The sequence below is a fragment of the Tinamus guttatus genome, unplaced genomic scaffold, assembly GCF_059628265.1.
Source record: "Tinamus guttatus ecotype Peru unplaced genomic scaffold, ASM5962826v1 Tinamus_guttatus_pri_ptg000048l, whole genome shotgun sequence".
Classification (NCBI taxonomy): Eukaryota; Metazoa; Chordata; class Aves; order Tinamiformes; family Tinamidae; genus Tinamus; species Tinamus guttatus.
In genome coordinates, this window is record NW_028288582.1 from 836,398 (window position 1) to 862,717 (window position 26,320).

A 26,320-nucleotide genomic window follows, 5' to 3' on the forward strand; every position below is an offset into this window, starting at 1 on the left:
CCACGAGCTCGGGAGCCGCCGGGGAGGGAATCGGGGACTTCGGTTGGGGCGGGCGGGGAGCGGGGGACGGGGGGGGGGTCCTGCTGTGGCATCGACCCGAGGAGCCCCCGCGCGCTGCCCGCTCCGAGCGGGGCCAGCGCTCCGGGAGGCGCCGGAGCGAGCGAGGGGAATCGGGGCCGTGTCCGCGTCCCGGTGCCGTGTCCATGTCCCGTGTCCGTGTCCCGTGTGCCGTGTGCCGTGTCCCATGTCCCGTGTGCCATGTCCCGGTGCCGTGTCCCGTGTCCCGTATGTCATGTCCCCATGCCGTGTCCCGTATCCTGTGTGCCATGTCCCGTGTGCCATGCCCTGGTGCCATGTCCGTGTCCCGTGTCCCGTGTCCCGTATCCCGTGTGCCATGTCCCGGTGCCATGTCTGGCCCGCAGGTGCTGCCGGGTGGGGAGGAAGGAGCTCTGGCTCCGCGGGTGCCCGGGCAGACTCACTGCCCTCTGTTTTCTCACTCTTAGGAAGATGGCAGACAGTTTCTCTGTAAGTACGGTTATTTTGTCATTACTGTAATAATTATTATATTTTTAAACCCGGGCCCTGTTACCGCGTTAGAGGATCCCTGCACGCGCAGACCCCGTCCTCGCCAACCTGCCCGACTCTCCACCTGAGCCAGGTCTGCCATGGGCGACCGGCACTTCCTGGAAATCCCTCCCAAGCCCACAGGCTGCTCCGGCAGCTCCGTGGCCAAGTGACCCTGTCCCAGAGCCTCCAGAACCAGCAGGGACTTTGGACCAGAGCATCCCACTCCCAAACGAACCCAGAGCTGCTGGAAACGGCCTTTTCCCTGTTTCTCACTAGACGAGCACCCATGTCCCATCCGTCTCTCTCGCCCCTGGGCTCTTTCCATCCATGCTGAATTATCCGGCTCCCGTTTCCCAGCCGCGCTCTTGCTCTGTCCCTTCTCCTCGCTGACGCTTCTCCTCCGTGTGCCCCTGTCCGTGCAGCTCGCGGACGCCCTGCCAGACGGGAACAACCTGAACACCAGCGCCCCGCCGGCCCAGGGCTGGCCGGCCGCCCCCGCCGCCTGGGGCAGCCACCCGCCGCCCCCCGGAGCCTACCCGGGCTTCCCTGGGCCACCCGGGCCCCATCCGAGGCCACCAGGGCCGTATGCCGGAGCGCCGGCAGGACCAGGACCTGGACCGTACCCTGGAGCCTTCCCTGGAGCTGGACCGTACCCTGGAGCCTTCCCTGGAGCGCCGGGGCCCTTTCCCGCTCCGCCGCAGCCACCGAGCGGCCCTGGATTTGGGCCCCCTCCTCCGCATGGAGCGCCGGCCGTGCCGATGGTAACGGCTCCGTCCGCGGGCGGCTCTGGGGCCGTGGGGCCGCTTGGGCCGTCGCTCTCCCGCTGACAGTGGCTCTTTCCGTAGAGCGTCCCCTTCGACCTGCCGCTGCCGGGCGGCCTCATGCCGCGGATGCTCATCACCATCACGGGCACCGTGAACCCGAAACCGAACAGGTACCCAAAAAAAAACCCTGAGCACAGGGCTGATGCAGAACTGGTGCACTGCTGACACTGAGCTGACATGGGGCTAATGTGGGGCTAACGCGGGGCTGACATGGGACTGACATAGGACTGACACAGGGCTGACACATGTCTAACACAGGGCTGACATGGGGCTAACAGGGGTTAATGCGGAGCTGATGTGGGGCTAACGCTGGGCTGACACGGAGCTAACACGGGGCTAACGCTGACGTGGGGCTGACACTCTGGCCCTTCAGGTTCTCCCTGGACTTCAAGAGGGGGCCCGACGTCGCCTTCCACTTCAACCCCCGCTTCCGCGATGGCAGCAAGAAGGTCATCGTCCGTAACTCCAAGTTCCATGACACCTGGGGGAAGGAGGAGCGAGACGCGCCGAGATTCCCCTTCGAGGCTGGAAAGCCCTTCAAGGTAGGGGGAAAGGGAGGCCCTGAGGCCCTGTCTGTGCCGGAGGCGCCGGCTCGGCGAGGCCGCCGCACACACCCTTATCTTGTCTGAGAGGAGCTGCCTCTCCGCCCAGCTGTAAATGCAGTTTATTACCGCGACCTTCAGCCCCTCCTCTTCCTCGCTTGCCCCAGGGCTGCCCCTGCCCAGCTTTGCAGATGCTGGGCTCAAAGAAGTACCAGCCCCAACGCCGGCCACCGGGCTGGGGCCTGGAGGCCTTGGGTGGCCTCTTGGCCACACATCTGCTGAGCAGTAGCTCCAGAATCCACCTGCAGCTCCATCCTGGCAGCACCAACGCAGCGTTGTTAATGAGCCAGCGCTGTGTGCTGGAGGGGTCGTTTGGCCAGGGCTGTGTAATGAGATGAGCACCAGCTTTAGGTGCCTTGGTACTTTTCCTCATAAATCAGTTTCCACTTAGCAGGAAGATGCCTGAGATTTCCATAATGCAACTTCCGTAATTTCTCACCATTGATTATTAAATTCTCCCCCTTCACACAGCCTAAGCAGATTCCCATAAGGTACCTTAGCTCCTGCTCGCGTAGGTCACCCTCAGGTGCGCTGGGTCCGTGGGGACTGCCCTTCACAGACCGCGTCTCCTCCTCCCTGTCCCTGCAGAAGAGGGCTGTGTGTGGCAGAACGCAGCTCTCGACATGTGAAACCACCAGCCAGAAACCTGGGGTAGCCACAGGGAGACACTTGGCTAAATTGGCAGTGAAAAGGAGTAGACGAGGCTTTCTGGGGAGGGAAAGACCACCCGTGTTTTTGCAGTGACCATTGCTGTAGCAGCTCATGCCCCCAGGCTGGACTGGGCTGGCAGCAGCCCCACAGCAGCTTTGGGGACTGAAAACTTCTACAACCACCAGCCGAGCACTGAGCTTTGGCCCATATGATGCTTTTGCCCCAGCTCCAGGTGCTCTGCGAGGTGGATCACTTCAAGGTGGCGGTCAACGACGCTCACTTGCTGCAGTACAACCACCGCGAGAGGAGGCTGAACGAGATCACCAAGCTCTGCATTGCCGGGGACATCACTCTCACCAGCGTCATGCCCACCATGATATAGCCGAGGACGTCACTCTCACGAGCATCGTGCCCACCGTGATGTAGCCAAGGTGGCCTCCTTGCTTTCACCCTAACTGTAGCACTTTTAATAAGGCTGTAACAGAAGTGCCTTCCCACTGGAATACTTTTACTACATGTAATCAAAATATACTCTGGAGTAAATTTGTTTTCTGTAAGATAGCAAAAAAATTCTCCAAGCTCACAAGTGAAAGTGTCAACTTTTGTGGCAGAGAATGAGACACTTGGCCATAGCGGGTAGCAGGTAAGGGACATTCTGGTTTGTGAGGAGAAGCAGGGGGGAAAGGCGGGCTGGGGTGTAGGACTAGTGGTGCTAGGACAAGTAGAGGGAATGGACCTGGTAGCAGACAACAGCTGATGGTTGTAGCCTCAGTTCCACTGCTCAGCAGAGTCCTGTGAGTCCCTGGACAGGGAAGGAAGGGGAGCAGAGATGGGAAGGAGCTCAGTTCAGGCCCCATGAGAGCAGTGGGGCAGGAGGGAAGGGGGCAGGTGTTGTTCAGAGCAGTGTCACCTCACTGACATTGTCCACTAGGAGACACTGAGAACCAGAGCAGCCTCTGATCCTGACCAGGCTGAAGTACTTCAGGATTGGGTTCAAAACTGTAAAAATGCCCTGCTCTTAGTTAGTTATTACCCTCGTTGCCTTTAAAGGCCCGTTGTGGTGCGGGCGCCATGTGGGCGCTGCCCTGTGGGAGGCCTCGCGCCGCCCTCGCCTCAGCGCTGCCGCCACCGCCTTGAGGGCGGGGAGGAGGGTTACGAGCTCGGCCCATGACTCAGAGCAGCAACTGAAGGAGGTTCCTCTCCGTGTTGATCCAGTCGTGGCTGCAAAACAGGAGTGGTGCAATAAGGAGGATCTTTGACTCATCTCGCCCCTTTATGTAACAGGGGCTCCATTCACATGCAGAGCTGTCACGTTACAAGGAGCACAGTGTTCGCAGTTCCTGTAGAGGCAAAAGTCTAGACAAGGGCCCTGGCTAAGGCAGCCGATTCCAGTACAGTAACGCTCGGTTTTATTTTGGAGTAATATGTACACAGCTTCCAGGTTAAACCTTTGCTCCCACGAGTGCCCCCCACTGCAGGATTATGGACTGAGGGGTCTGCATTGCCTTCAGCTGCAGGCTGGGGGAACAATGTGCATTACATCAAGACCTTCAGTGCAAGCAGCCATCTAGTCAGGTATTTCTTAAAATTGTGACAGCTGAAGGTACTTTAACTTATTCTTTATATTTAGTAACTTGCATGTTCCCTATACATGAATGGGTTAGTCCAGATGAGAGAATGCCTAAGGGAAAAGCTGCAGGAAGAGGCTGACAGTAACGTGTCAAGGTTTCAAAGGGGTTAAGGGATCTTCATCCAAGAGAAGAGAGCAAACGGGAATTGGTTTGAAGGTACTTAAGGTCATAGGTACCTGCCGAGAACCAAAAATAATAGAAAACCATACCCACACACCCTATTTAATATACGGCAGGGAAAACATTATGAAGTGGTTATAACCACTTCAATGTGAAAACGATGCATGCAGCAAACCTCGTCAGAGCTGCCGATGAAGCACAGCTAAAGCAGCAAATACTAGAGCCCGAGGGTGAAGCGGTGCCCTGTGGTGGCAGGAGAAGAGGGAAGGGCTCTTTGGGTAGGTACCAGGGCTGTTCTTACCCTCTCCAGGTGCCCTCCTGTCAGAGAGGCCACAGGTGGAGGCAGCCCAGCAGCCTTCGCTTATGAAAATAATTCATGAGGCCAGAAAGGTCAGGAGAGAGAAAAGCCTAAGGAATTTTACAGCTAGAAGTAGGCAGGAGTTACAGGAGACTATACAAAAGTAAAAAAAAATATTTCAGGTTGCAGTCAGAGTATGCAATCATGACAGACAGCAGCATAACCAGCAAACATACTGCTCTTTCTATACAGCAGTAACCACAGTGCATAGTATAGCCTGCACTATAAAACATTATAAAATATTTTAATAAGTTCCATTAATAAAATACTACAGATATTCACTTGAGAATGCAGCTCAGGCTTCCCCCTTCTGTTTTTTTTTTTTTTCTTCATTAGAACAATTTACACATTTTGAGCTTCAAGTCGCTCTTCATTTTTGCCCAGAAGGAGAAAGGGGAGAAAACACAATCAAGTCACTGAGTGTTTCAGCTGCTGCAAACTTCTGGGCTTTGCTCTTGAGTGGAGTGAAGGGAAGAGCATCCTCCATCACAGGCTGTGCGGGGGATTAAAGTGTGAAGTGAGTGTTCGAGTAACAGTTATCAGTCTGAAAAACACAGCACTACAAGAAGACAAGATAAGCAGATAGCAAATTCCCCTTTCCCTGTGTGACACCAAACCAATAGTAATTATGCATGGTAGATGCCTGTATACTCGAGAGACCGCAGAGGAATCACAGGATAAAAATAGCAGAAACCACTTTTGACAAAGGAACAAAATCAAGCAATTCTGTTGCATCTTATTCAAGATTTTGGACACATTAGTCTCAGAATAAGCAAGATTAAGGCAAAGCAAAATTTGTCAGGCAGCTCCAAAAAATGTTCCTTAAACCTTTAGCAGTTTAGTAGATGAAAAAATATGCTTGCTTTTGTGCAACAAGAGCTGCTAGTGGAACCCTTTTCCAAAGCAAAAGGTACAGTTCAAAGCAAAACATCTACATCTGTACCATGACTTTCTAGCAGAAATGTTACAAGCTTATTTCCAGTCATAGAATATGAAATGAGGAGATGGTGCCTTCTAAAGGCATTCAGTACATGAAGAAGTAATCCATATGAAAAGGATTTTTCATATATGACTGAGGAAACTGGATACCCAAATTCATAAAATGGTTTTGAAAGTCTTTGCACACCTTTTTCCTGTTGAATTTTCTAGCTCTCAAAGCTAAAGCTATAAAATCAAGAGATGCAACAGACCAGGGAAACTCCATTAGGAAAGTGGATGCAAAAGACCAGTCATGTCAGACATCTAAATTACGCTAATAAATATTTACATGAAAATCCACAAAGAATATGATTTAAAGGAACAATCTGATGAGAATGAGACATGGTTTGTTATAAATGTCTCAATTCATCCTACGATCAAAACACAATAAGGAACAGTTCCTAAGCCAGGACAGGGAGGCAAGAATCACAGGCTATGTTTATTAGCTTAAGTTTTATGGACTGGCTTGATAACATCATCTTACAGCATTTAATTCTTCCCATGTAATGATTAATTCTGAAGGCAAGGTTAACAGTACTACAAGGGAAAGGAGTTAGTCAAACATAATGGGCAGCTTACCATGTCAAAAGGATTTCTATCAGCGCACATCAAATCACTACACAAAGCATCTGAAAAATAAACATTTTTCAATGTTTTTCAGAATTAGTCCGTTGCTGCTAATGCTGGTAAAAAGGTGAAACTTCTTTGCAGTTACTAAAGCAAAACAAAACTCTTTGCATTTACTTCCTGCATTACTCTACTGGGGAAGGAAACTACACAGGAAAAAATCTGAGGGGCATTTTTGCTAAACTGACACAGCATGTGTGTCACACTAGCTAATGCTAAGTTGTCCTACCTACAAACATAACTAGATTAACAAAGCCACACAAGTGACAGGTTTTTCAAATATTAACACCTAGAATACTGTAACATTGGGAAAGTAAACATGAGGCCCCAGCAGCACCACATAAACTAAAGAGCTTTAGGATAAGTACCTGGTTTAGGCTCTGGTATTTGTAGTTCTCCAGACTGAGCCGGGCTCATCTCGGTGCAGGTGCCCTTCTCTGGGCTGCGCATGACAATATCTTGTTCTTCAGCAGATGTTTCCATCTCTTCTGTGCCATCTGTTACTTTTAATTCACTGTCACAGTTTTCCATCATCTGAAAAACAGGAATTCAACTGTTCCTAGCTCTTTGTGAGGCTAAGGATGTCAGCAGCAGCTGCACTTGTTTCCCAGAGAGTAAAAAGAAGAGCGTCAATGAAGCAAGGAGGACACAAGGCAGTACATAAGACACGAAGAAGCTTTCTTGTTTTCTGTTTTGCCTTCAGTAAAGTTTGTCAGCTATTGATGCAGAAGGACAAAGGTGAGATCTATTTCATGTAAACTTTTCTCAAAGACCTTAAGCTCAAAAATCTCAAAGAGTATAAAGGAAGTTCTTCCACCTCGAAGATTTTGAGCTTAACCAAAATGCTTAAAGCACTGAGGATGGTAAGTGTTCTCCCAATGAGACTTTACCTCAAGAAAAATCTATAGCTAATACCAAATGTGAAAACATTCTCAGTTTTCCCCAGGGAGGGTTATTGAACAAGAAACATCTCATACAGCAGGGAAAGAATGAAGTAAAAGGAAAAAGCAAATCAGTTGAATAAGATTTTTTTTTTTAATATTAGACTCAAAATAAAGATGACCTATTAGTGTAGCCAAGTTGGATGCCAAGGAAGAGAACGTCATTCAGAAACATATATGTATATGAGGCTGATACAACCTAAGATGACATCTCTCTGTTTCTAAATAGAGTAGGTGAAAAGGAAAAGCAGTATAATCCATTTGGCAGTCGCTGGCAGGAATACGGCAGCTGCTGGGGTGCTGGCAGGCCCCACAAAGGGTGCTGCAGTGCCAAATGCATTCAAGAGGTAGCAAATAAAAATTGAGATGCTACATTTCTAACAAAAGGTACTAACGGGTTATTACTGATCTCCAAAACATTGCCCTTCACCATCACAGTATCCTCTGATAGGCCACATGCCTGTTTCTAATGGCTACAAGTCCTCAAAAATAGGCATGTCACAAAGTCCTGACATTTCAGGGCACAGATTTCTGAACTCTGGCACTTGTATTACTAACACCACCCCACTATAAACAGTACAACAGCCCAAAGCCCACCTATGACAGGATGAAAACCTAGAGAGTCAGGTGCTGCTGCTTTCAGCCATGGTCCTCAAAGCCAAGGCATTTTGAAAAAAGCTCACACCAGGAATAGAGGCACTGGACTCAAAGGAGCACTGCTGCCTGCGTGTGTCACACAGGGGCCAACAGCAGCTCCAGAGACAGCTCCCAAAGAGGAAGAGGAGGACCAAGAACTGCAGCCCAAAACACCAGCCTGAGGAATAGAGAAAACAACCTGATGAGGACTCAACCAAAAATTCAAGTGTCTGGGGCTAATAAAAAGAACTGTTAAACTAGAAACTTGGATTGGACACTCTTATCCTGAAGAGATGAGCAAGAAAGTTTGAAGGCAGTTCCTGACAAGAGTTCAGCTCAGCGCAAGAGAAGAACACAGAAGTTGTCTATTTTTCCATATTTGCATAAAAATTAATTTTAGTTTACAAATTTCAAATAGAGCAGCAAAATGACCTTAGGTAAGTGACAAGGGGAGTTTGTCTCAGCAGATCTTTCCAGGTGTTTAGAATTGCTGCAGGAATGTGAAATATTGTGTAAAGATGCTGCTGCAGACCACAGGAACTGTTTTTGCAGTGACACTTGTGGCACACAGCAGCTCACAGTCTAGTTTGGATAGATAAGTTGTTCATGTCTTAGATTTTGATGAAGCGATGGATGTTTTTAGTTAACAGAAATAGATTTAGAGCACATGCATGAACTATACATGACTTACACTAGTTCCCTCTGCTGTGCCAGCTGTAGGACAGTGTTCTGTGATGACAGCAGTGCTGAAAGAAACAGAAGTGTTTTTAATCTTAGTTTTCTACAGGTTTTGATTTAGGCCAACTGATTTCATCATTAGTTCTGCAGTTAGGCTTCCTTGCTTGCCATTGGGCAGCCCTATTAGATTTTATGGGTAAAAAATAAACTGCTCCAGCATTGAAATTACAGAATTACTTAAGAAGCGAGGTTCTAACATTTACTTGAGAAGACAAAGAACGAAGATTTAGCAATCTTTATCCCTACCATATTGTAAGGTAACATTTAATGAACATTATAGTCTTAATTGAAAGAAATATTAGTTGTAGTAAAAAGTCAATTGAAAGCTGCCTTAACATGCCTACCTTTGTTCAAGAAAACCACTCGGGAGAGCTTTGCTAGTAGAAAATTGGTGCATTTTTAAATTTTGTGCTGCATGAATGTCTTTGAGTACTGGTGTCCTTTGTTTTGCAGTTGTATCCTCAGGGTTATGCACAGCCAAAGACTTCCTGGGAAGCAGAGCTCTGCTGGATGATCTTGGAGTTGCTAGTTTTCCAGGAGTTCGCTGGGAAGACCTACAAGGTGTCTTTGTAAGCAAGCCTGAAAGAGATGGTTTAATGTTTCATTAATATTGCAGTTTATAGAAGATTGCTTGTTAGGGTTCTAGCTAGAAACATTGCCCAGTTCCTTCTATTAAAATTGTTGTATACAAATGATAACCTGAAATCTTACATACACTGGCAGCAAAATTGAATAAAAAGGACAGGAATACATCAGTATGTTACAAAACTACATTAAATCAAAGTAAGCAATATAGTAATGACTATTCCTTTAGAATAAAATTGAAATAGTGAGAATTGCTGTTCGTAGGAAACGCAGTGAAATTTCTTTTATTAATTTCAACCATTCACATTGGAAAACACAAATAATAAAGAAATGGATATATAATTGCTTCTTATAATAAGTCATCTGACAGTGCTTAAAGCCAATGCTGTTTGAACCTTTTTGGCAGCTGTTTTGTACAAATGGCAAATGTACTAAAAAAAGTTACTAGTCTTGTGATACAGAAAAAAAATCTCTATAAAAAAACAATCTGGGAAATTCAAAGTCAGATTAAGAAGCAGAAATGGGAGGGAAGAGGAATGACTAAGAATCAAGGATTGCTGAAAATACTGGCCCCACAGATTGCGATAAGATGCTGAAATTAAAGTTATATGAGTGTGTGCTCAAGAAAACTTGCTTTTCTAGCAGACTGAAATAGTAATATTTCAATAAACAGAGACCAGCATATTCTATCTGCAGCTTTAAAGACAGTACTTCCTCTGCCATTAAATAAAGGATATTAACCTACATTGATCTCGATGAACAGGTTGTGAGCAAAGTCAGGGAATACTCAGATTAAAACTTTGTATCTAACCACACACTGAACAATCAAGTACCCGCTGTTTTCACATTTCCATCTGAACTGATACATCATGTTGCCAAATTAGTACCCCAGATAGAACAGTTCACTTGGTTCCCTGACACAGTTACCATTGACTTCACATTAATTCTGCCCAATACTGGAGGGAAACAGTATCCAGTATAAACAGCATAATTCCTCCTCGATGAGTCTGTTCAAGTCTCTTCAGTCATTTCAGGTCACAGAAATCACAATTAAATCTCACCTACCTGGAAAGGATTTCACAGGGCTTTCAACTCTAAAAAACCCTCCTTCAAAAATCACTTTTTCCACTTCAGGTGGCCTCTCCGGGGGTGTACAACCAGCAGGTCCCTCATGCTTCATTTTAGCCCTCATTGCAGCTTTTATAGCAGCGAGACGGTTCCGGGCTGCAGCTCTTCCAGCCGCTCCCACCTTTGGTTTGGATACTCCATTTGGAACAGTCTTTTTCTGAAATTGTAAGAAAGTCTAGTCACATCTGGAAGCTTCGGTCCCTAACATCTACACAGCTGCTGCAGTTGCTGGCAGCACACGAGCCAGCAAGAGACCATAACACATTGGAGACAAGATCTCTGCTCATCTCCAGCTTGTTTTGTACTGTCAGCCAGCTGCAAGGGCCCGTTTGTGATGACAATGCTAAGGAATTTTCATGGAAAGGCTGCAGTTCAGAAATACTCCAGCTAATATTCTTCCCTTGAAACAGTGGGGACAGTGGGATCTAGAGACTCCTAGTGGCAGGGAGGTAAAAGTAACTACAAAATGGACACCAGTTACTCTGCATTTTCTCATGGAAACCAGTTTTTCCAATACATTGTTTTCTACCATGCAGAGGTTCTGATATTCATGGCAAGTTTACATGGACTAAATTCCAACCAGCTTTCTCTGCCTAGAGTTCCTTATAAACCTGTGTATCATTTTTATGATTAGCTGAGCAGCCTCAAGGAACAGGACCGGGTTTACGTCATAAGACTATGTTCTGTCATTAGAAATAATTATATAATCCAAAGTAGATAAGCTATTGCTTATTGCAAAATAAGCGCTAATGTAAGTTATTTTATTTTGGATAATGTTAGACCCACGTGTGCTTAGAGAATTAGACGCTTATCTCTACCTATGCAACTAATGCTCTACTGGGCACCAATATTAATTTAGCACTTATTGCTTAAAACTGTCAGTCACTGCCAAATTCCTCTGTAGAACTGCTTTTTCACTGGATCATGGGAAGCTTTTTTTTTTTTTTTAATATCTTAAGAGTAAATTTCTATTTTAAATATAACTGACTTTGTTTACTCTTGCATTCCCAAGGGAGTCACTATAAACTTAGTATGAATTTTCCTAGCAGGAAGAGACAGCTAAAATCACCACCACCAACTCACACAAGTGCAAGGGAAAAGGGTGCACCCTGAAGGGAATTTTACTGAATTTTTAGACATTTTCATTAACATCTAAAGAATGCCAGATGAGCAAGGCTTTAGAAGAAACTGTTGTATACAGATACCTCTACACATCATTGCACTTTGATGCCATAAGACACTTCAGGAGTTCTTTATACCTTGATAATTTCTTTGCTTGGGACATCAAGTGGTTGCCACTCATTTTCTTGAAGCTTCTTCAGATTATCAAATTTTTTATTCACATCTTCAATCTATTGGAAATCCCAGAAAAATCCACGTTGAGAATGCAAGGCTTACACCAGATTCACAGCAGGATAGCATTTTATAAAATCGGATAAGTTTAATCATAAAGTTTAAGCATATTACATCATATACAGTATAATAACATATATGTATAGTTACGCATTCATTTTCCTTAGGTACAGAAGCAGACCATAACACCAGCCAAGCAGGCACTGCCTGACCAGCTCCTCACTTCAAAAACAGAGTTCTTAGCTGCACACCATTTATGCCAAAGAAAACCAAGGCACAAACTAGGAGAAAGCACAAGGACATGACCTGATGCACTAAATACTAATCATAATATGCTAGCTAGTTCAGTTCTCTCCTTTATAAGAAAATATCAAAGACCTATTTTTTTTAATATAGAAAATATCAGGATCTGAACATTCGAAGGAAAAAACAGTTTCAATCCATTGCATGTGAATAAACCTATTTTAGACAATCTCTGTAGATTAACATGCAAGTACATACCTGAAAATTAACCATGTCCCAAAATCCATCCAAGTCTGTACATGTTGTTTCTTTTTCCCCCCGTTTAAATTCACAGTTATCCACCAGCCCTTCAAACTGTTTAAACCTTTCTGCTATGAGAAGTCTCGTCTGGCCAATTGTTGTGCGAATGAGATCTTTAGCTGACAGTAAGAATAAAACAATAAAGAAAGTAAATCTTGGAATAATCCAGCAATTCACAATTGATGCAAAGATCTGAAGCATCTGGAATTTGCTTACTACTAGAACCAACTTCAGGCCTGCAATACAACACATATGGAGCATACCTATTAATTGAACCCTTCTAAACTTGACTCTTTCAAAATAGTTAACTATCTCTGTAAACCTTTAAGTATTAATAAGGCTCCCTCAATTCTCACAGACATAAGCACTTCAGTCAACTTCTCCTTAGTGGCTATTGCAAGGTTGGTCTTACCATCCTCTGGAATGTCCAGCTCCAATTTCCCATCCCACTGGAGGCAGTGAGACATCAGCCTCTCAGTTTCAGACTGAAGAATGTTTCTAAAAATAAAGAGATAGTGGAAACAAAAAATAAGGATATTCTAACTGCTGTTACCACTGTCATAACTGTCAGTATCAATTACTATCTCTTGCTTTCAGAGAAGGTACACTGTCATTGAGTAGATGCCATTAAGTTGCTTAAGTCTTCAGGCTGGCTGACACATAATTTCCACATTACTGTTTTCAAACTTGTTTTCCTCAGGATAAGGTGCTAGACTCAAGAAATTGATATGTTCTTTACTTGCACTAACAGTTCCAAAAGGGAGTCAGGAATGACTGTCTATGCATTGATATGTTCTTTACTTGCGCTAACAGTTCCAAAAGGGAGTCAGGAATGACTGTCTATGCAGATCCCTCCTGACAGACATCAACTATTATAAGCTAATGTTTTCATGATGTCTTGTTAGTCACATTAAGGGCTTTAAAATCAGGAGAAAGAAGGTGCAAGTAAATCAACAAACCTGAAATAGGGCACATCATGCTCCTGTTCTCTTAAGTCATCTGATTTTGTTCCAAGGGCTGTTGTATCTGTAGAAACAGGGATTGTTCCATTTGACCTCTGAATGGAAGTGTTCTCATCTAAATTGCATGCTGAAAAATGTAATAGATAGATGTTAGCTGAGAATCTGGTAAAAGTGAAAACACAGAATGATAACTAAATATGAACTTTATACCTTTTTCTGCTTTCAGACTTGTAGTGTTTTGGTCTTCTTGAATACTTTTATCAGCAAGTACAACTAAACTTTTAAAATTAGGTTCCTGTACTTTAGTTTCTCTGGATTTTTCAGCTGTGTTTCTGGAAACAAGAACATGATAAGACACACTGAGAAATCAATATCAAATATGGTCAACACTACACAAAATTGCACAGTTAAGAGTTCAATTCTCTTGCATTCAACACTAGACAAGTTGAAGCTACTCCTTTTAAGAGGAGTATGTCAGCGTGCAAGTATTTATATATGGCACAGTCCATGATATATGCCATTTAGAGCAGCTGTTTGGCATATGGCATAGACAGAATTATGGTTTAGAGCTTTCTTTGCTGTTATATTATGTCCACATTTGATTGAGCAAAGATAGCAATTATCAAGTATTTCAACATCAGAACTATTTGTTCCAATAAAGCCTTCTACAGATGGTTTATGTAGCATCATAGGAAGATTTCCTTGCATTTTAGGCCATTAGAAGAAAAAAAAAAATCTTACACTGAAGTTTCTGTAAAATCCCAGGAAGCATCAGGCGTCAAAAATGCATTTGCCCTAGAAGGCGTCATGGGTGTGACCTTGTATGTTGCTAATCCACTTAGTGGCTGAAACACAAAATTCTGAGGTGCAAAAGAACGTGTTCTGGGTCTCCCTGGAGAAAAGCTATTTGTCAGCAAAGCATTTTTCTTTTCCACTGAGGTCTCTTCCTGTTGAAGATCTACTGATGCTGAGTGTTTAGGATCAAATACAGAATCTTCTATCACTGGATCCAGCTGAGCGCTTTGATCTACTTCCTGCTTAAAAGAAAATACCTAAACAGCACAGAAAGACAAAGTGAGCTCTACAATATTAGATGACTCTGATGTCTACTACAAGCATGGTCTGAATTCTAACAGGACTGTTAGAAAGCTTTCAAAGGGAACAATTTCTAGAAAGTAGAACAGAATACAAGTGTAGAAGTCTTGATTTATCAATAGGCCTTGTTGGATTTGGCTCTTGCAATTCACCCTAGCAGCAGGAGTAACACTTGACTGTGAGGAATGTGATGAGAAGGTGCTGAAGGGGCTGAAGCAGCTGAACACCTAGCGTACTGAAGCAGTGATTATAGTGAAGTAAATACTTTCTGTCAGCATTAGGACCAAAATGCTTTGGGTGATAAACTCAAAAACAGGGTAGCAGGCACCAAATCCAACCAGGACTATTGAATAATCAGTTTACACACATACTGCAAACCAAAGACTGAAGAACAAGCTAAAATATGCTGCTAGGTGAGGAACGCAGCTCCACGCAAGGAGAGCACAAGTGCAGTTAGGGCAACAGTACTTAGTTCAAAGAGCAGAGAAAGTTAACAAATTGAGTCTGCATTCCTGAGATGAGTGATTAGACAGTCACAGAGAATGCATTTTTAAGATAGTGATATTAAAAAATAGATTGAATCAACCAAAACAGCTTAAATTGTCTTTCAAAAAAATACATATTTACAATCCATTGGAAATCTTGTAATAATTGGGAAGATCTTGCTTGCCATGTGAGCCTTAAATCTAAAATTTAATACACTTCTTGTGAATAGATGACTGAGGTTAAAGCAAGCGTTCACCAAAATGGCTTTTCTGCCAGTGAAGAGGTATTTTTATCTGAGCCAAGACATAAGAGCCTGCACTTCAGCACTTTACCTCCTGTCACTGTTGGGGTGCATGTATACGGTACAGTTTAATACAATAGTAGAGAATACTTGCATTTTTTTGGAAAGGGATGGGAAGTGGAGGGGAAAAAGTAGGAGAGAAGAAAGACTGAAATGCAAGGAACAAGAGAAGGCATTGATGCTTATTGCACAGGGCTATCAATGCATAATTGTATACATAGTTCTTTGGATAACTGCATTGGAGGACTACCACGAATTCTCATATTGCAATCATCTGCAACCATAAGATTATCTCTCAGTTAAATCAGTCCAAACTTGAGAATCAGTAACATACTCATCCCTATAAACATATCAAATCTGAAAATACATGAAAATATAAATCCATACAGCTTCTTTCTAAAATCTGGCTTGGCTTACTGGGGATTTTCCTATTTATTGTCCACTGGAGCCTAACTCAAGTCAAATTTCTACGCAATAACAATTTAGCTGTACTTTAAAATTTTGCTTAAAAAGTTCTCCTAAACACAGCATTTCAAAAGGTCTTTAGCAGTATAACATCCAACTGATGTCAGTGAAGCTCACTGAGTTTAATTTAATACAACAGGTTTGTCATCTTTTGTTCATGAATGGCATATGCTGATGGACCCATAGACATGTATAACCACCCGTGCCCCTTGTTACCCTTTGCTGAAGCACAGATTACTCATGCACAAAAAGCACATGTACATTTAAACACGTTAACTGTAACCTGTAGGTTCTTATGAAGAGCTAACACTGATTGGCAAGCTCTGAAGTTTTGTATATTTTCTTTGCATTAAGAAGATTGTACAACCTTCCTTTTTACCTGAAAATGTTCGTATTAATGAAACAACAATGATCAAGCAACAATGATTGATTTTGAGTATTGCTATGAGAATGACATTGCTTGTATTTGGCTTTTAGAGTTTAACTGGAACCAGAGCTCTCAACCTCTAGGAGGTAATATTACTAACCTGAAAACAAAAAAGAAATCCAACAGGCAAATTACTCCAAACAGCAAAATCTACTTTAGATGCAGAAAATAGTTTGTTATTCAACTGTAAATTGAACTGCTCAACTGTTATTAAATCTGTTCTATTGCTTTTCCATTTCAAACATAAAACTCCCTACCTCTGTGATGTCAGGTTTGGCTGCCTTCTGCTTTCCTACATTTGCTGTCTTTCGCTGTGGCTGGTTTCCTAGAATGAAAGAAACTCCAAAAGGTCAAAAAGGCATCTAAGGCAATCTTTCACCAAAAAAATGCCTTAAAAAGCTAATATTTAAAGACAAGGAGCAACTGCGAGGGGATTTTTTTCGAAAAGGAGATGGCTAGAGGGCAAACGTCCAAATGCAGTTCATGCAAAAGAAAATCTGTCCTAGATTTAAATGCCCCATTAAATGATATTTAACAAAGAAAGGAAATCAGATTCACTAAGTCATTATTCATGAGAAGTCGCCATATAACAACTTCATGCCTGTATGAGCAGCTAGACACTTAAATACAGAAAATTATATAGCTCCGTTCTAAGGTGTGCACCACAAATTAAGAAAAAAAGTATCTTATTTCCTTAAAACTGAAGAGTTATGGCCAAATCAGTTTCAGCTCAGAGGACAGTTGGTGGATTGAAATAATTACAACGGTTTTACTTTCAAGTCTAGGGTTTTACTTTTGTCATATATAATAAAAGACAACGCAAAAAAATCTGCAGAATATCTTGAGGAAAAGAATATATACTAAAGAATTCCCTTTCAGTACCAATTTCATTTCCCTGTTCTGGTAAACAGAAAAACATGCATGAGAAGAAATTCATGACCCAAAGAACACAGGTTCTCTTGTCTTGCAGAGACACATTTCATAACTCTATTAAGCATTCTAAACCAGTGAAACAACAAACTGGCAAATCTTTACCCAGTTCTGTTTATAGTCTTTCAGGCTATGATTACCACATGAATATTGATGCTCGTCATTGAGGAATTTGGGGGGCGGAAATTATCCGATGTTGGTTTCAGGATTACAGTAAAGATCGCAGATAAGATTCTCACGGATAGAGCATCTAGTCCTTCTCTTACATGACAGTTTGGCATGATTTACATGCAGTATTTAACTACTCCAAGAGATAGCTACACAGAATGCAGCATGCAAAGACATTTCAGAACAAGCTGATGTATATCTTTAAATCACAAGAGCCCCAAGATGCAAGCAAGATCCTAAGACAGAGATCTCTTAGTATATCATCTGATAAGGAGCATAATGGCAGCACAAACAAATAACCTGTTTCCACTGTTTATTTGTCAGGAATAGCCAGAGTATTGTCTTTTCAGCACACTGTGTTGAGTAGTTACTTATTAGGACAGAACTAAGATTTACTGCCTCACTTACCAGTGGCAGCAGTTTTTTTCAGCATTTGTCTAGCTGCGGAAGCTCTAGTGATTCTTGTATTTTCTGCTGGCTGGACTTTGGTCTGTAACACTAAGAAATATTATTTCCAGAGATTTCAAAGCATGCTAAGGAAACGCATTCAATAATATCACTGAAAATTTCATAGAAATCAGAAGAGTGAATTAGTATTTATCAGCTGAATTGATTTGTGGGAATCAATAGCTTGTTTTTGTCAGCACAACGCAAACAGGGCTAAACACGGGCAGATGTCAGACTCAGCATCAAGACATCACACAGGCAGATCTTGACTGAAGGCTGTTTTTATGGTAGAACAGTTCTGCCAGGGCCCTGATAAAAATATCACTGTACTAGGTGCCATGTACACAGCATAAGGAACTCCATTCTCTGCAGTCTTAGACAAAGTCACTGTTTCTCCTGTTTTACAGATAAAGCTTTCTAGACTAGGAAATTGTCAGTTATTTGTACAGCTAGGAACTTAAATAGAATATATTTGTAGCAAATTGATACCGTTGTCATACTACGAATGTATTGTAAGGTCTGATTTTAATGTAATTTAGCAACATTTTTAAATAAGATGAATTATCCCTGACAGTTTTTAAAATATGACTCATGTTCTTTCATGCTATATTACCTACCTTAGTCATTTTCAACTTTGTATTCTGCTGCTGTTTCTAATTTTTTTCAAGAATAGTATTTATGGCACAAAAATAACAGAAGCTCATAATTTCATTCCCTCCCTTTCTATTCCTACATGAAATCTAGTAGCTCCACTTGGTTACTGGTAAATGCTATTTGTGTTTTTATTGTAATTCTAGCCTCATAGAAATGCAGCTTGACCAGCTGGAAAAAAAAGTACTATGTAAATAACTAACATTTGGTTTATTCACACAATGTTTTCATCTAGGATATAAATACATATCCTTGATTCAGCAAAAATATTATCAAGTCTAGCAGATGATCTTTTGGTAAAAGAAGTGCTCTGATTGTTATAGCAAACACTGAAAATGGACCTTTTCAAAATTCACTAAAGGCATGGCTGAAATTTATTTGAAGTTTCACTGTTGTTGATTTAGTTAAGTTAGCAATGTGAAAGTCACTTCATTCTAAACCACTGAATATATTATGTTGGCATGAGTATTTCACATAGTTTAGATGCACATCACTGTGCCTGCTATCAGAGAGAAGTTCTGATCAAAGGTTTTTTTTTTTTTTTTTTTAAATCAAACATGGCATGGATTGCTGGTTTAAAAAGTGTATGGAACCACTACATAGAAAGTCCCGTTGTTAGACAGGTTAGACAGGGGCTGTTTTTAATGTAAAGAGATGACTGTATTCATCATTTAAACATCCAATCCCAAATGTGACTTCTGCCAGTTGTGTTTGTGCATATCAGAAGTCCAGACTCCTGCTTTCTGCCTTATATGTTGATGTGCTCTATCAGTTAATTGCTTAACCTGTTCTTTTCTGAAGTCATTTCAATGTCAAGTTACACAATTAGCTTCATTTGGAGACACAAAACTATCTCAGACTGAGCCTTTAAAGCTTTTCTGTGCTTCGTTTTCATTATTCAGCAGTTTTCTTTTGGTTATTTGATGTGCACCCACACAATCTTGTTTTAAACAGTTCTTGGGCAGAGCCTATCACTTATTTACTTCCAGCATACTCTGGAGATAGATGAATAACAAAAAGAAACAAACATTCAAACAAACAAGTCAGAAAACTTTCAGGCAGGATAGTCATAATCAAAACTTTCAATTCTGCTCCAAGACAATAAAAGCAACATGTAATCTTAGGAAGTTACAACAAAGACAAGAGCACTAACATTACCGATTTCCAAACACTATTTTGAGACAATCAGGTTTAAAGGAGTCTCAATTGGAAAGATCTCAATAAACAAACAAGGAAAGAGAAAGATGTCAAAATAATAATGGCAAGGGATTTGTAGGCTGAGTGCTTCCTGCTAATTAGACAATAGCTAATAGTTTACAAGAGCAGCTTTGCCAGAGAGATAGAAAACAGGCTTCCCTGAATGCATTTACACTTCATTCAATCAACTTCCTATTTGTCAGACTACTCAAAGCCAGGAAAATATCATATTTTATTTATATCAGCTCCTAAAGCTTTCCAGATAAAGTTGCTCTTCTACAGCAGCAGCAGCTATTCCTTGTGATATTCTTCTCGGAGACAACAGACAAGAAGTTGTGCAGTCCCAGCTGTGCAGGCAAGCAGCAATCAGGCAATTCCAGCTATGGCTTTTCTTCTTTTCCCTCTGCTGGTGTGCATAACCAGTAAGCAGCACTAGTATCTAGAGCAGCACACTTTATAGTCTGTCAGCTGCTGCCCTTCACAGAAACACGGTCATACTAGAAGTTCTTGCTTGTTTTCCACATCCCTCCCTTAATCTGACAGATATTGGACTCAACAGCAAAGCATTAGAGCATCATTTCAGACTCGCATGCAGGGATTATTCTGCATTCATACCTTTCTCTTTTTCAGCTGCTTTGTCTGTGCCCATCTGTTTACGTCCTGCTTGTGTAGGGCAAGCACTACGCCCATTGGCACAAACCTACAAGAAAAGTTTGTATTTTATGAAGTGTCTTATTTCCAAAAGTAAAGTAGCCTAATTTCATTACTCAATGGGCCTGGTCAAATTTGGCACCAGCAACTCTGTTCCTAAGCTTCAAACCCCCAAAATAAAGGCATCTCAAATAAAGGACAACTTCAGTCTCACCTGAGCTCTAATCTTAGTTACAATCCTTGCTGACTACAACACTTTGCACTGAAAAGGCAGTCTGGAAGATCAGTAAACTCTTCTGTATTTGTAGTAACCTTATTAAGCTCTGTAGTTCAGTTCAGCACAATGCTCAACCCAGTACAAGATCTATCGGCTCACTGAGAGCTTAACTGTCCTTTCTCACTAGGAGAGCTTGCTCAGAGTGCTCAACATGCAAGCAAACAACCCCAAGTTGTGGTCTGAAGGACAATTACATCCTTTCCTCCCAATTTATTCACTGAAGAATACATGAGACTAACCATAGTAGCCTTAGATGCAGTTGATGTCACCGTTTTTTCTGCTTGATTCTTGGCCTTTGATCGAGTAATCCTCCCAGAGACAGTAGGAGCTGCCTGGAAACATTCCCAAAGAAGAGTGAATATATTCTTTGCACTCCACCCATCACTTATAGAGTTTAAATTGATTCTGAAATAATACCACTGTTTCATTTGTGCATGAGCATGAACTGAGAACACATACACACAAAGAAAATTTAACATATCACAATGTTATTTCCTCTTTTGCTTTTCTTTATTGAATCAAATTACTCCCCTATGAGCATTAAGCTGACCCATAATTCACCTTAAACTGGATCAACATAGTATCTTCCTTACTGAATTATTTATAAATATGTTTTCTAGAAATGTTTTAGTTATTTATATACAAACTTGTTATATGAAATTAAGTTATCATGTTTCATATACTCATTTTAGGTATTTAAATATTTATTACCTTCTCTTTTGGTTTGACTGTCACAGGCTCTTGAGGCACAAGTGAAAGAAAACCAGGTGCAGTAGGTCTGTATAGTCCAACTTTAAATACACCCTTTTTTGCTTTCTCTCTTTGTTCTTTAAGCTTTCTAAGTTCTTTTTCCTCCTTATAGCGTTGGAGCATTTCCTTGCGTTCAATATTTCTCTTCATGGCTGCATCTGTGAGCTGTTCTGCAGCAAGGGTGGAGAGTGACATTTTATACTCTCAAATACATTTTTCAGCAAACTATATTGAAAAAGTTAGAAAACTACAAAGCACTTCTCCAAGATACAGAAGTAACATGTAATATACTAAGTGAAAAAGTACCTGGAGTCTGTGCTTAAAAATTTCCATTAAAGTCTTTAACACAAATGCATGCACTATCAGCTTGCCAAAACCTTAGATGCTCTGCATTGTTTTAACCCTTGTCACTGGAAAAAGGGTATTCAAAGATAAAAACCCAGCTTACAAATATAACTCCTTAAATCTGGATCCCAGAGATACTGTAAGTTCAGATTTATTTTGTAGAGTAAAGACTGTATCTACATGGTTGCAGTATTAGAATTTATGTTGTAAGCATATTTAATTATTTGTACAAGTATCTCCATCAAAACACATGATAACTATTGAAAGTTGAAGTTTAGGTGAGCAAGAAATTGGGGGGCAGTAAAATCTGCCTCAGGTTGAGGAGAACAAATAAGGCAGGAGTTATGAGAAAGAATAAATCCTTCAAACAACACCAACTTGAATTACACATCCATCTGAAAAGCCTACGCTAAGTTAAAATGTATTGAAGATAACCAAGTTGTGATTTCTAGTATTTTTTGTATTCGACATGATTACAAAGCAATATTACTCTTTTCTCCAGTGATTTCCACCTTTCAAAATAGTAAAGGTGAAAACATTTCTGAAGAAATTTGTTAATAGCCTGCTTAAAGATTAACCTAATTCCTTAGGCCAGAAGTACCCAGACAAGCTGGAGAGGCAAGATTCAGATCCTGTTTTCTGGAAGGAAACAAGGTATCAAGAATTGTCAACCTCTAAAAAATAATATGCACTACATACTTTAAGCACATGACAGATGCAGTAATATATTAGGAAGAGAGTTCAGTTAGAGGTCAGGATTATTCACTTCCTGAACAAAGCCATCATTAAGACACTTTCCATTGATTATTAATAGCAAAAACTCATTCCTTCTTTGCCTGCTCCAGGCAAATCAGAGCAAAACCTCATCCACACAACTGGAATAGCAAAGGAACTTTATTGTCTTGGTTCACTTCGAAGTTCAGAAGTATTGGTAGTTATTGCTTTTAATCTTAAAACATTTCTTCAAATTAATATGCAAAGCACAGTTAGGGTTCTGTGGTTATATTACCAAATCTGTTTAGTGAAATCTTTAACAATTAAAAAACATAAAAGCTTGAAAACAACCCATTACTTACTCTGCTTTACATTGTTGTTCTCTTGAGAGCACATTTCACTTGTCTCATTCAGCTGAGAAATCTTCTTGTCTTTTGATGGCTGAATATTGACATCTGCCAGTCCAAACTGTCTGCCCTTTTCAAACAGCTTGTGCCTATTCTCCTTTTGAAGCATTGACTTCCTGCGTGCAACTTTCGTTCTGAGGGTTTCGGTACTCAAATCCTTTTTGTACCGACTGGCAAACTGCGAAGTAGCTGCCATCTTGGGTATCCTGCATAAAAATCAAAATGATTAGGAAAAAAATGTCATGTTCTTTTTTCCATTTTCAATAGAGGATGCATTTATTAACAGAGATAGCCTTCAGTTGGGTATGTGCACCAGAGAACACAAATCATTACTGTAGTAGTGATTCTTCGTTATTGTTTCCTTATTTTATATACATAAGTGACCTGTTAGTCAAATAGTCAACAAGTCTGGCACAGAATGAGTCAGGCAGGCTTTGTCACTGCCTGGGATTGGCTGGCTAGCCTGTTTGCAACACATGTTTTTCGTGTTAAGGGACAAGCAAGTAAATGACAAGGTCACAGGACAATACTTGGAAGCAGCATGGCCACCGAGCATTCAGTTTGCAGCCTATCTGATGGCAGGACATTTTTGTCTTGCAGACTATCGGCACTTTTTCCTAACTGAGCTTCCAGGATGCAACTGCAATAGTTATATTTGTTTCAGAGGATTTTTCTCCACTTTTTTAACCTGCAAAATAGTCAGTGCAAACACTAGTTGGCCTGTACATGCTGCAGCCCAGTATAAAGCTCCTTTTACTGCATCCCAATGAAGCCTGTCTGGTCAAGGGTAAAGAGGACAGGATCAACACTCTGTTCTCATAATTGATCTTATCTGTCACTTCAGCCAAGCTCTTCTTGAAATATCATCTTTTCTTACTTACAGAAAACAGGTTTAGAACAAGTAATAGTAACATAGCTAAACTAAACAGCCAGCTATAGGTTAGTTACTGAGATTCTTGCGTTCAAAGAGCAAGTTTTGCAGAAACTGAAGGAAGCAATGAAAAAAACTAGGTTGAGGAGATCAGCCTTGAATATGGATGCACAGGATTTCTTAAAGGCAAAAAAAAAAGCATTGTCTGCTGCTGGTCAAAAAACACCACCATCTGAGGCTAAGCAAAAGAGCAGAGATAACACTGGATATTCTAAATGCTGGGGGAGAGGGAAGGAGTACTAGAATAAACATAAAGGATGTAGAATTAAACAGCAACACATTCTTAAGCTGCATATATTTATAGAAACATCAAGGAAGGACATAATCTGAGTGACCCCAGAATGGGATACAGCCAACTCCAAGGCTGTTTTCATTACCAAGGACTCACCCAGCACCAGCAGTGCACTCACAACCAGCTGGAGGTGCTTGAAGAGAGATTGGAGGTAATGCTTGATTGAGAAATGGAAAAGGGAATATTGTGCTGCTTTTTTCGATATATTCAATGCTGGAGGGAAAAGGAGCATTGGAAATGAAAGTTACCAAACGGAAATAAAAGCAAAACTCAGCTTAAGGCACTCGAGTCAGAGACTGGATGTCCTCCATGCAGTTCTGGAGGAGCAGGTACACGCCAGTGTCACCTGATTTGTGAATGTCAAACATCTTATTTGGCATCCATTAACACATTCCAGCTTTTGCCCGTTCATTAATCACCAGCTAATCAACAGTGATTGCAAATGACCAGAGTACCCAGACTCTACTTCGTAGGTCACAGCTGTCTGCTTTACATACAGGTGATAAAGGAAGGTTAATTCCAGAGGAATTCCATCTATGATCATTGCACTGATCCTGGCACAAGTTCCCACGGTGTTATGGATATTAAGAAAAAAATTAGAAGGTCATTAACACATTTACAGGATGTTCCTCTCCCTTTTGAGCTGTTCAGTATGTTCAACAGTATTTTCTTGGCTATTACAGTAAAAACCCACCTAAGTCCTTCTGCCCCGTACAATCCTCAAGGCAGTGATCTACCTTTCACAGTAATTCTCTAGATGAATTCAACTGAAATTTAAAGAGAAAGGCAATTAAAACAATCAGAGACACTTTTTTATAGTGGGCATCATTTAATCACCCCAAGCCAAGAAAAACAATATTACACAAGAGATTACCCAGGGTGTCTCTGAGCTCATTAAAAAACAACGACAAGCACAGGGCTTAAGGCTCTTTCTGTAAACACTTTTGGGTATTTTGGACCTTTCCTTTTAAAGACGCAGCTTCTGGGGAGCACTTTGCTCGCAGAAAGCAGTCCAGAAGAATTAAATTTAAAAATTTAAGTGTAAATACGAGAGTCAAAGGAATAGCGTTTATACGAGGGAAAAAAAAAGAAAAAAAAAACACTTAAGTGACTAGTTACTAGTACTAGTACTTGCAGAACAGCAGCAACGCGAGTGTTTTCAAAGGAAGAACCGGGCACGTTCAGGGATGGGGCGAGGCGGTTGCTCGGGACGGAGCCAGTGGTTGCACCAGGATCAGCCGAGATCCCCCCGCCATTCTCCCTTTTAGGGCGCTGCTCCCAAGGGCTTTCCACGGGGTTCGGGCCTTATTTTGGGGCGGTTTCGGGTAGTTCCTGCCGCCACCCCCTCCCCGGGCCGCTCCGTACCTGCGCGGCCCCCCGACCGCTCCGCTCTCCTCAGGCGACGCCCGCCCCTGCGCGCCGCCCGCCGCCGCTCACTTTCAAATCTCACCCGACCACGCTCATTGGCCAGCCCCGGCCCACCCGCGGCTTCTCATTGGGCCGCTCCAAACGGACCGTTGATTGACGCGTTGTTTATTGGCCTCCATCAGCTCCGCGCTCGATCCTCATTGGCTGCTCTCAGCAGCTCGCCCCTCCCATTCCACTTGCAGTTTGTCCGGGCTTTCCCCGGCGGCGCCGCTCCCCGCTCTACGGCGGCGCGGCAGGGACAAAAGCCTTAGCGCACACGTGCGCAAACGCGGCTGTCCCCTCTGTCCTCTTGTCACCCATCCGCCGGGGTCTCCTTTGCCGAGGTGGCCTGTGACCCATGCGCTTCTCCTGCGCGGGAAGATTGCTTTATATCTTTTTCTGTATATAATCTGCAAATATCTATATAACATATACAGTGCAAAAGGCGGCCACTTGGTGGCACTGCAAAAATGGAGACAGCGTGTCAAAAAAAAAAAGAAAAGAAAAGAAAAAAGGAAAATAAAAATTAAAAAAAAAGTCTATTGCCAAACAGGAAGTCCATCGCTCGTCAAGGAAGGAGGAGAGGAGGGCAAGGCAGCTTTGCAAGCAGCCTTATTCCCAAATGAAAGAAGAAAGTGACCCCCCCAAATAATAATAAAAAGGACTATTCAGCATCATGTAAAACTGGTGCAAGGCATCACAAACTAGCGTGGTTGGAGAAATGTCCCCCTCTGCCCCCCTGCGTAAATGCCCAGGGGGTACAGCACAGATGTGACAAGTTGGAAAATCCCAATTTATACTGAGATCGTTAACTTATGGTGTGACATTAGAAGATTTGTTTGGACCTGCAGGACTAGAGCGGCCTGTAGAGATCTGCCCACTAAGCCCACTGCAAGGAGGTTCAGCGTGTTTGCTGTTTTTGGTGCTCTCTCTCTTTTCTGCAAAACAGGCCAATTTCAGGACACTCAACAGATCTGCATTAGGACAGCAGGATATAGTCCATTTTGGGGCCTTGCTGAACCACTAGGAAAAAAAATAATAGTTTAGGAGTGTCTACTTTCCAACCCCAAATCCCCCAAATCCTTTTTTTTTTTATTCTGTGCTGGAATCTGCATATTAAAACACCTCCAAGTGC

The 26,320-nt window shown here is 42.2% G+C and overlaps 2 protein-coding genes across 2 annotated transcripts; one reads left to right on the forward strand and one right to left on the reverse strand.

Moving 5' to 3' along the window:
- Nucleotides 1–507: 507 nt before the first annotated feature.
- Nucleotides 508–3,026, forward strand: LGALS3 (galectin 3). Its single transcript, XM_088538622.1, has 5 exons — nt 508–525; nt 990–1,328; nt 1,413–1,501; nt 1,765–1,933; nt 2,871–3,026. The coding sequence occupies exons 1-5, from the start codon at nt 508–510 to the stop codon at nt 3,024–3,026; spliced, it is 771 nt and encodes a 256-aa protein (XP_088394748.1).
- Nucleotides 3,027–5,091: 2,065 nt separating this feature from the next.
- Nucleotides 5,092–24,497, reverse strand: DLGAP5 (DLG associated protein 5). The gene is made up of 19 exons (XM_010225753.2): nt 24,473–24,497; nt 22,511–22,761; nt 21,051–21,259; nt 20,579–20,671; nt 20,027–20,111; nt 17,525–17,614; nt 16,276–16,343; nt 13,986–14,296; nt 13,455–13,576; nt 13,242–13,371; nt 12,695–12,780; nt 12,241–12,401; nt 11,646–11,738; nt 10,324–10,543; nt 9,018–9,252; nt 8,627–8,681; nt 6,727–6,892; nt 6,311–6,360; nt 5,092–5,246 (listed from the first exon to the last, which is right to left on the reverse strand). Exons 2-19 carry the CDS (start codon nt 22,749–22,751, stop codon nt 5,124–5,126), a joined length of 2,538 nt encoding a protein of 845 aa, XP_010224055.2. The 5' UTR covers nt 22,752–22,761; nt 24,473–24,497; the 3' UTR covers nt 5,092–5,123.
- Nucleotides 24,498–26,320: the final 1,823 nt, after the last annotated feature.

Excerpts from the sequence above, each read along its gene's own strand:
- LGALS3 (XM_088538622.1), top strand. Across the intron at positions 1,329-1,412 it reads GAGCGCCGGCCGTGCCGATG|AGCGTCCCCTTCGACCTGCC; the intron begins GTAACGGCTCCG and ends CTCTTTCCGTAG. Across the intron at positions 1,502-1,764 it reads GTGAACCCGAAACCGAACAG|GTTCTCCCTGGACTTCAAGA; the intron begins GTACCCAAAAAA and ends CTGGCCCTTCAG.
- DLGAP5 (XM_010225753.2), bottom strand. The coding sequence starts at position 22,751 with ATGGCAGCTACTTCGCAGTTTGCCAGTCGGTACAAAAAGGATTTGAGT. Across the intron at positions 21,260-22,510 it reads GAACAACAATGTAAAGCAGA|AACAGCTCACAGATGCAGCC; the intron begins GTAAGTAATGGG and ends CCCTTGCTGCAG. Across the intron at positions 17,615-20,026 it reads AGCAGCTGAAAAAGAGAAAG|TGTTACAGACCAAAGTCCAG; the intron begins GTATGAATGCAG and ends AATATTTCTTAG.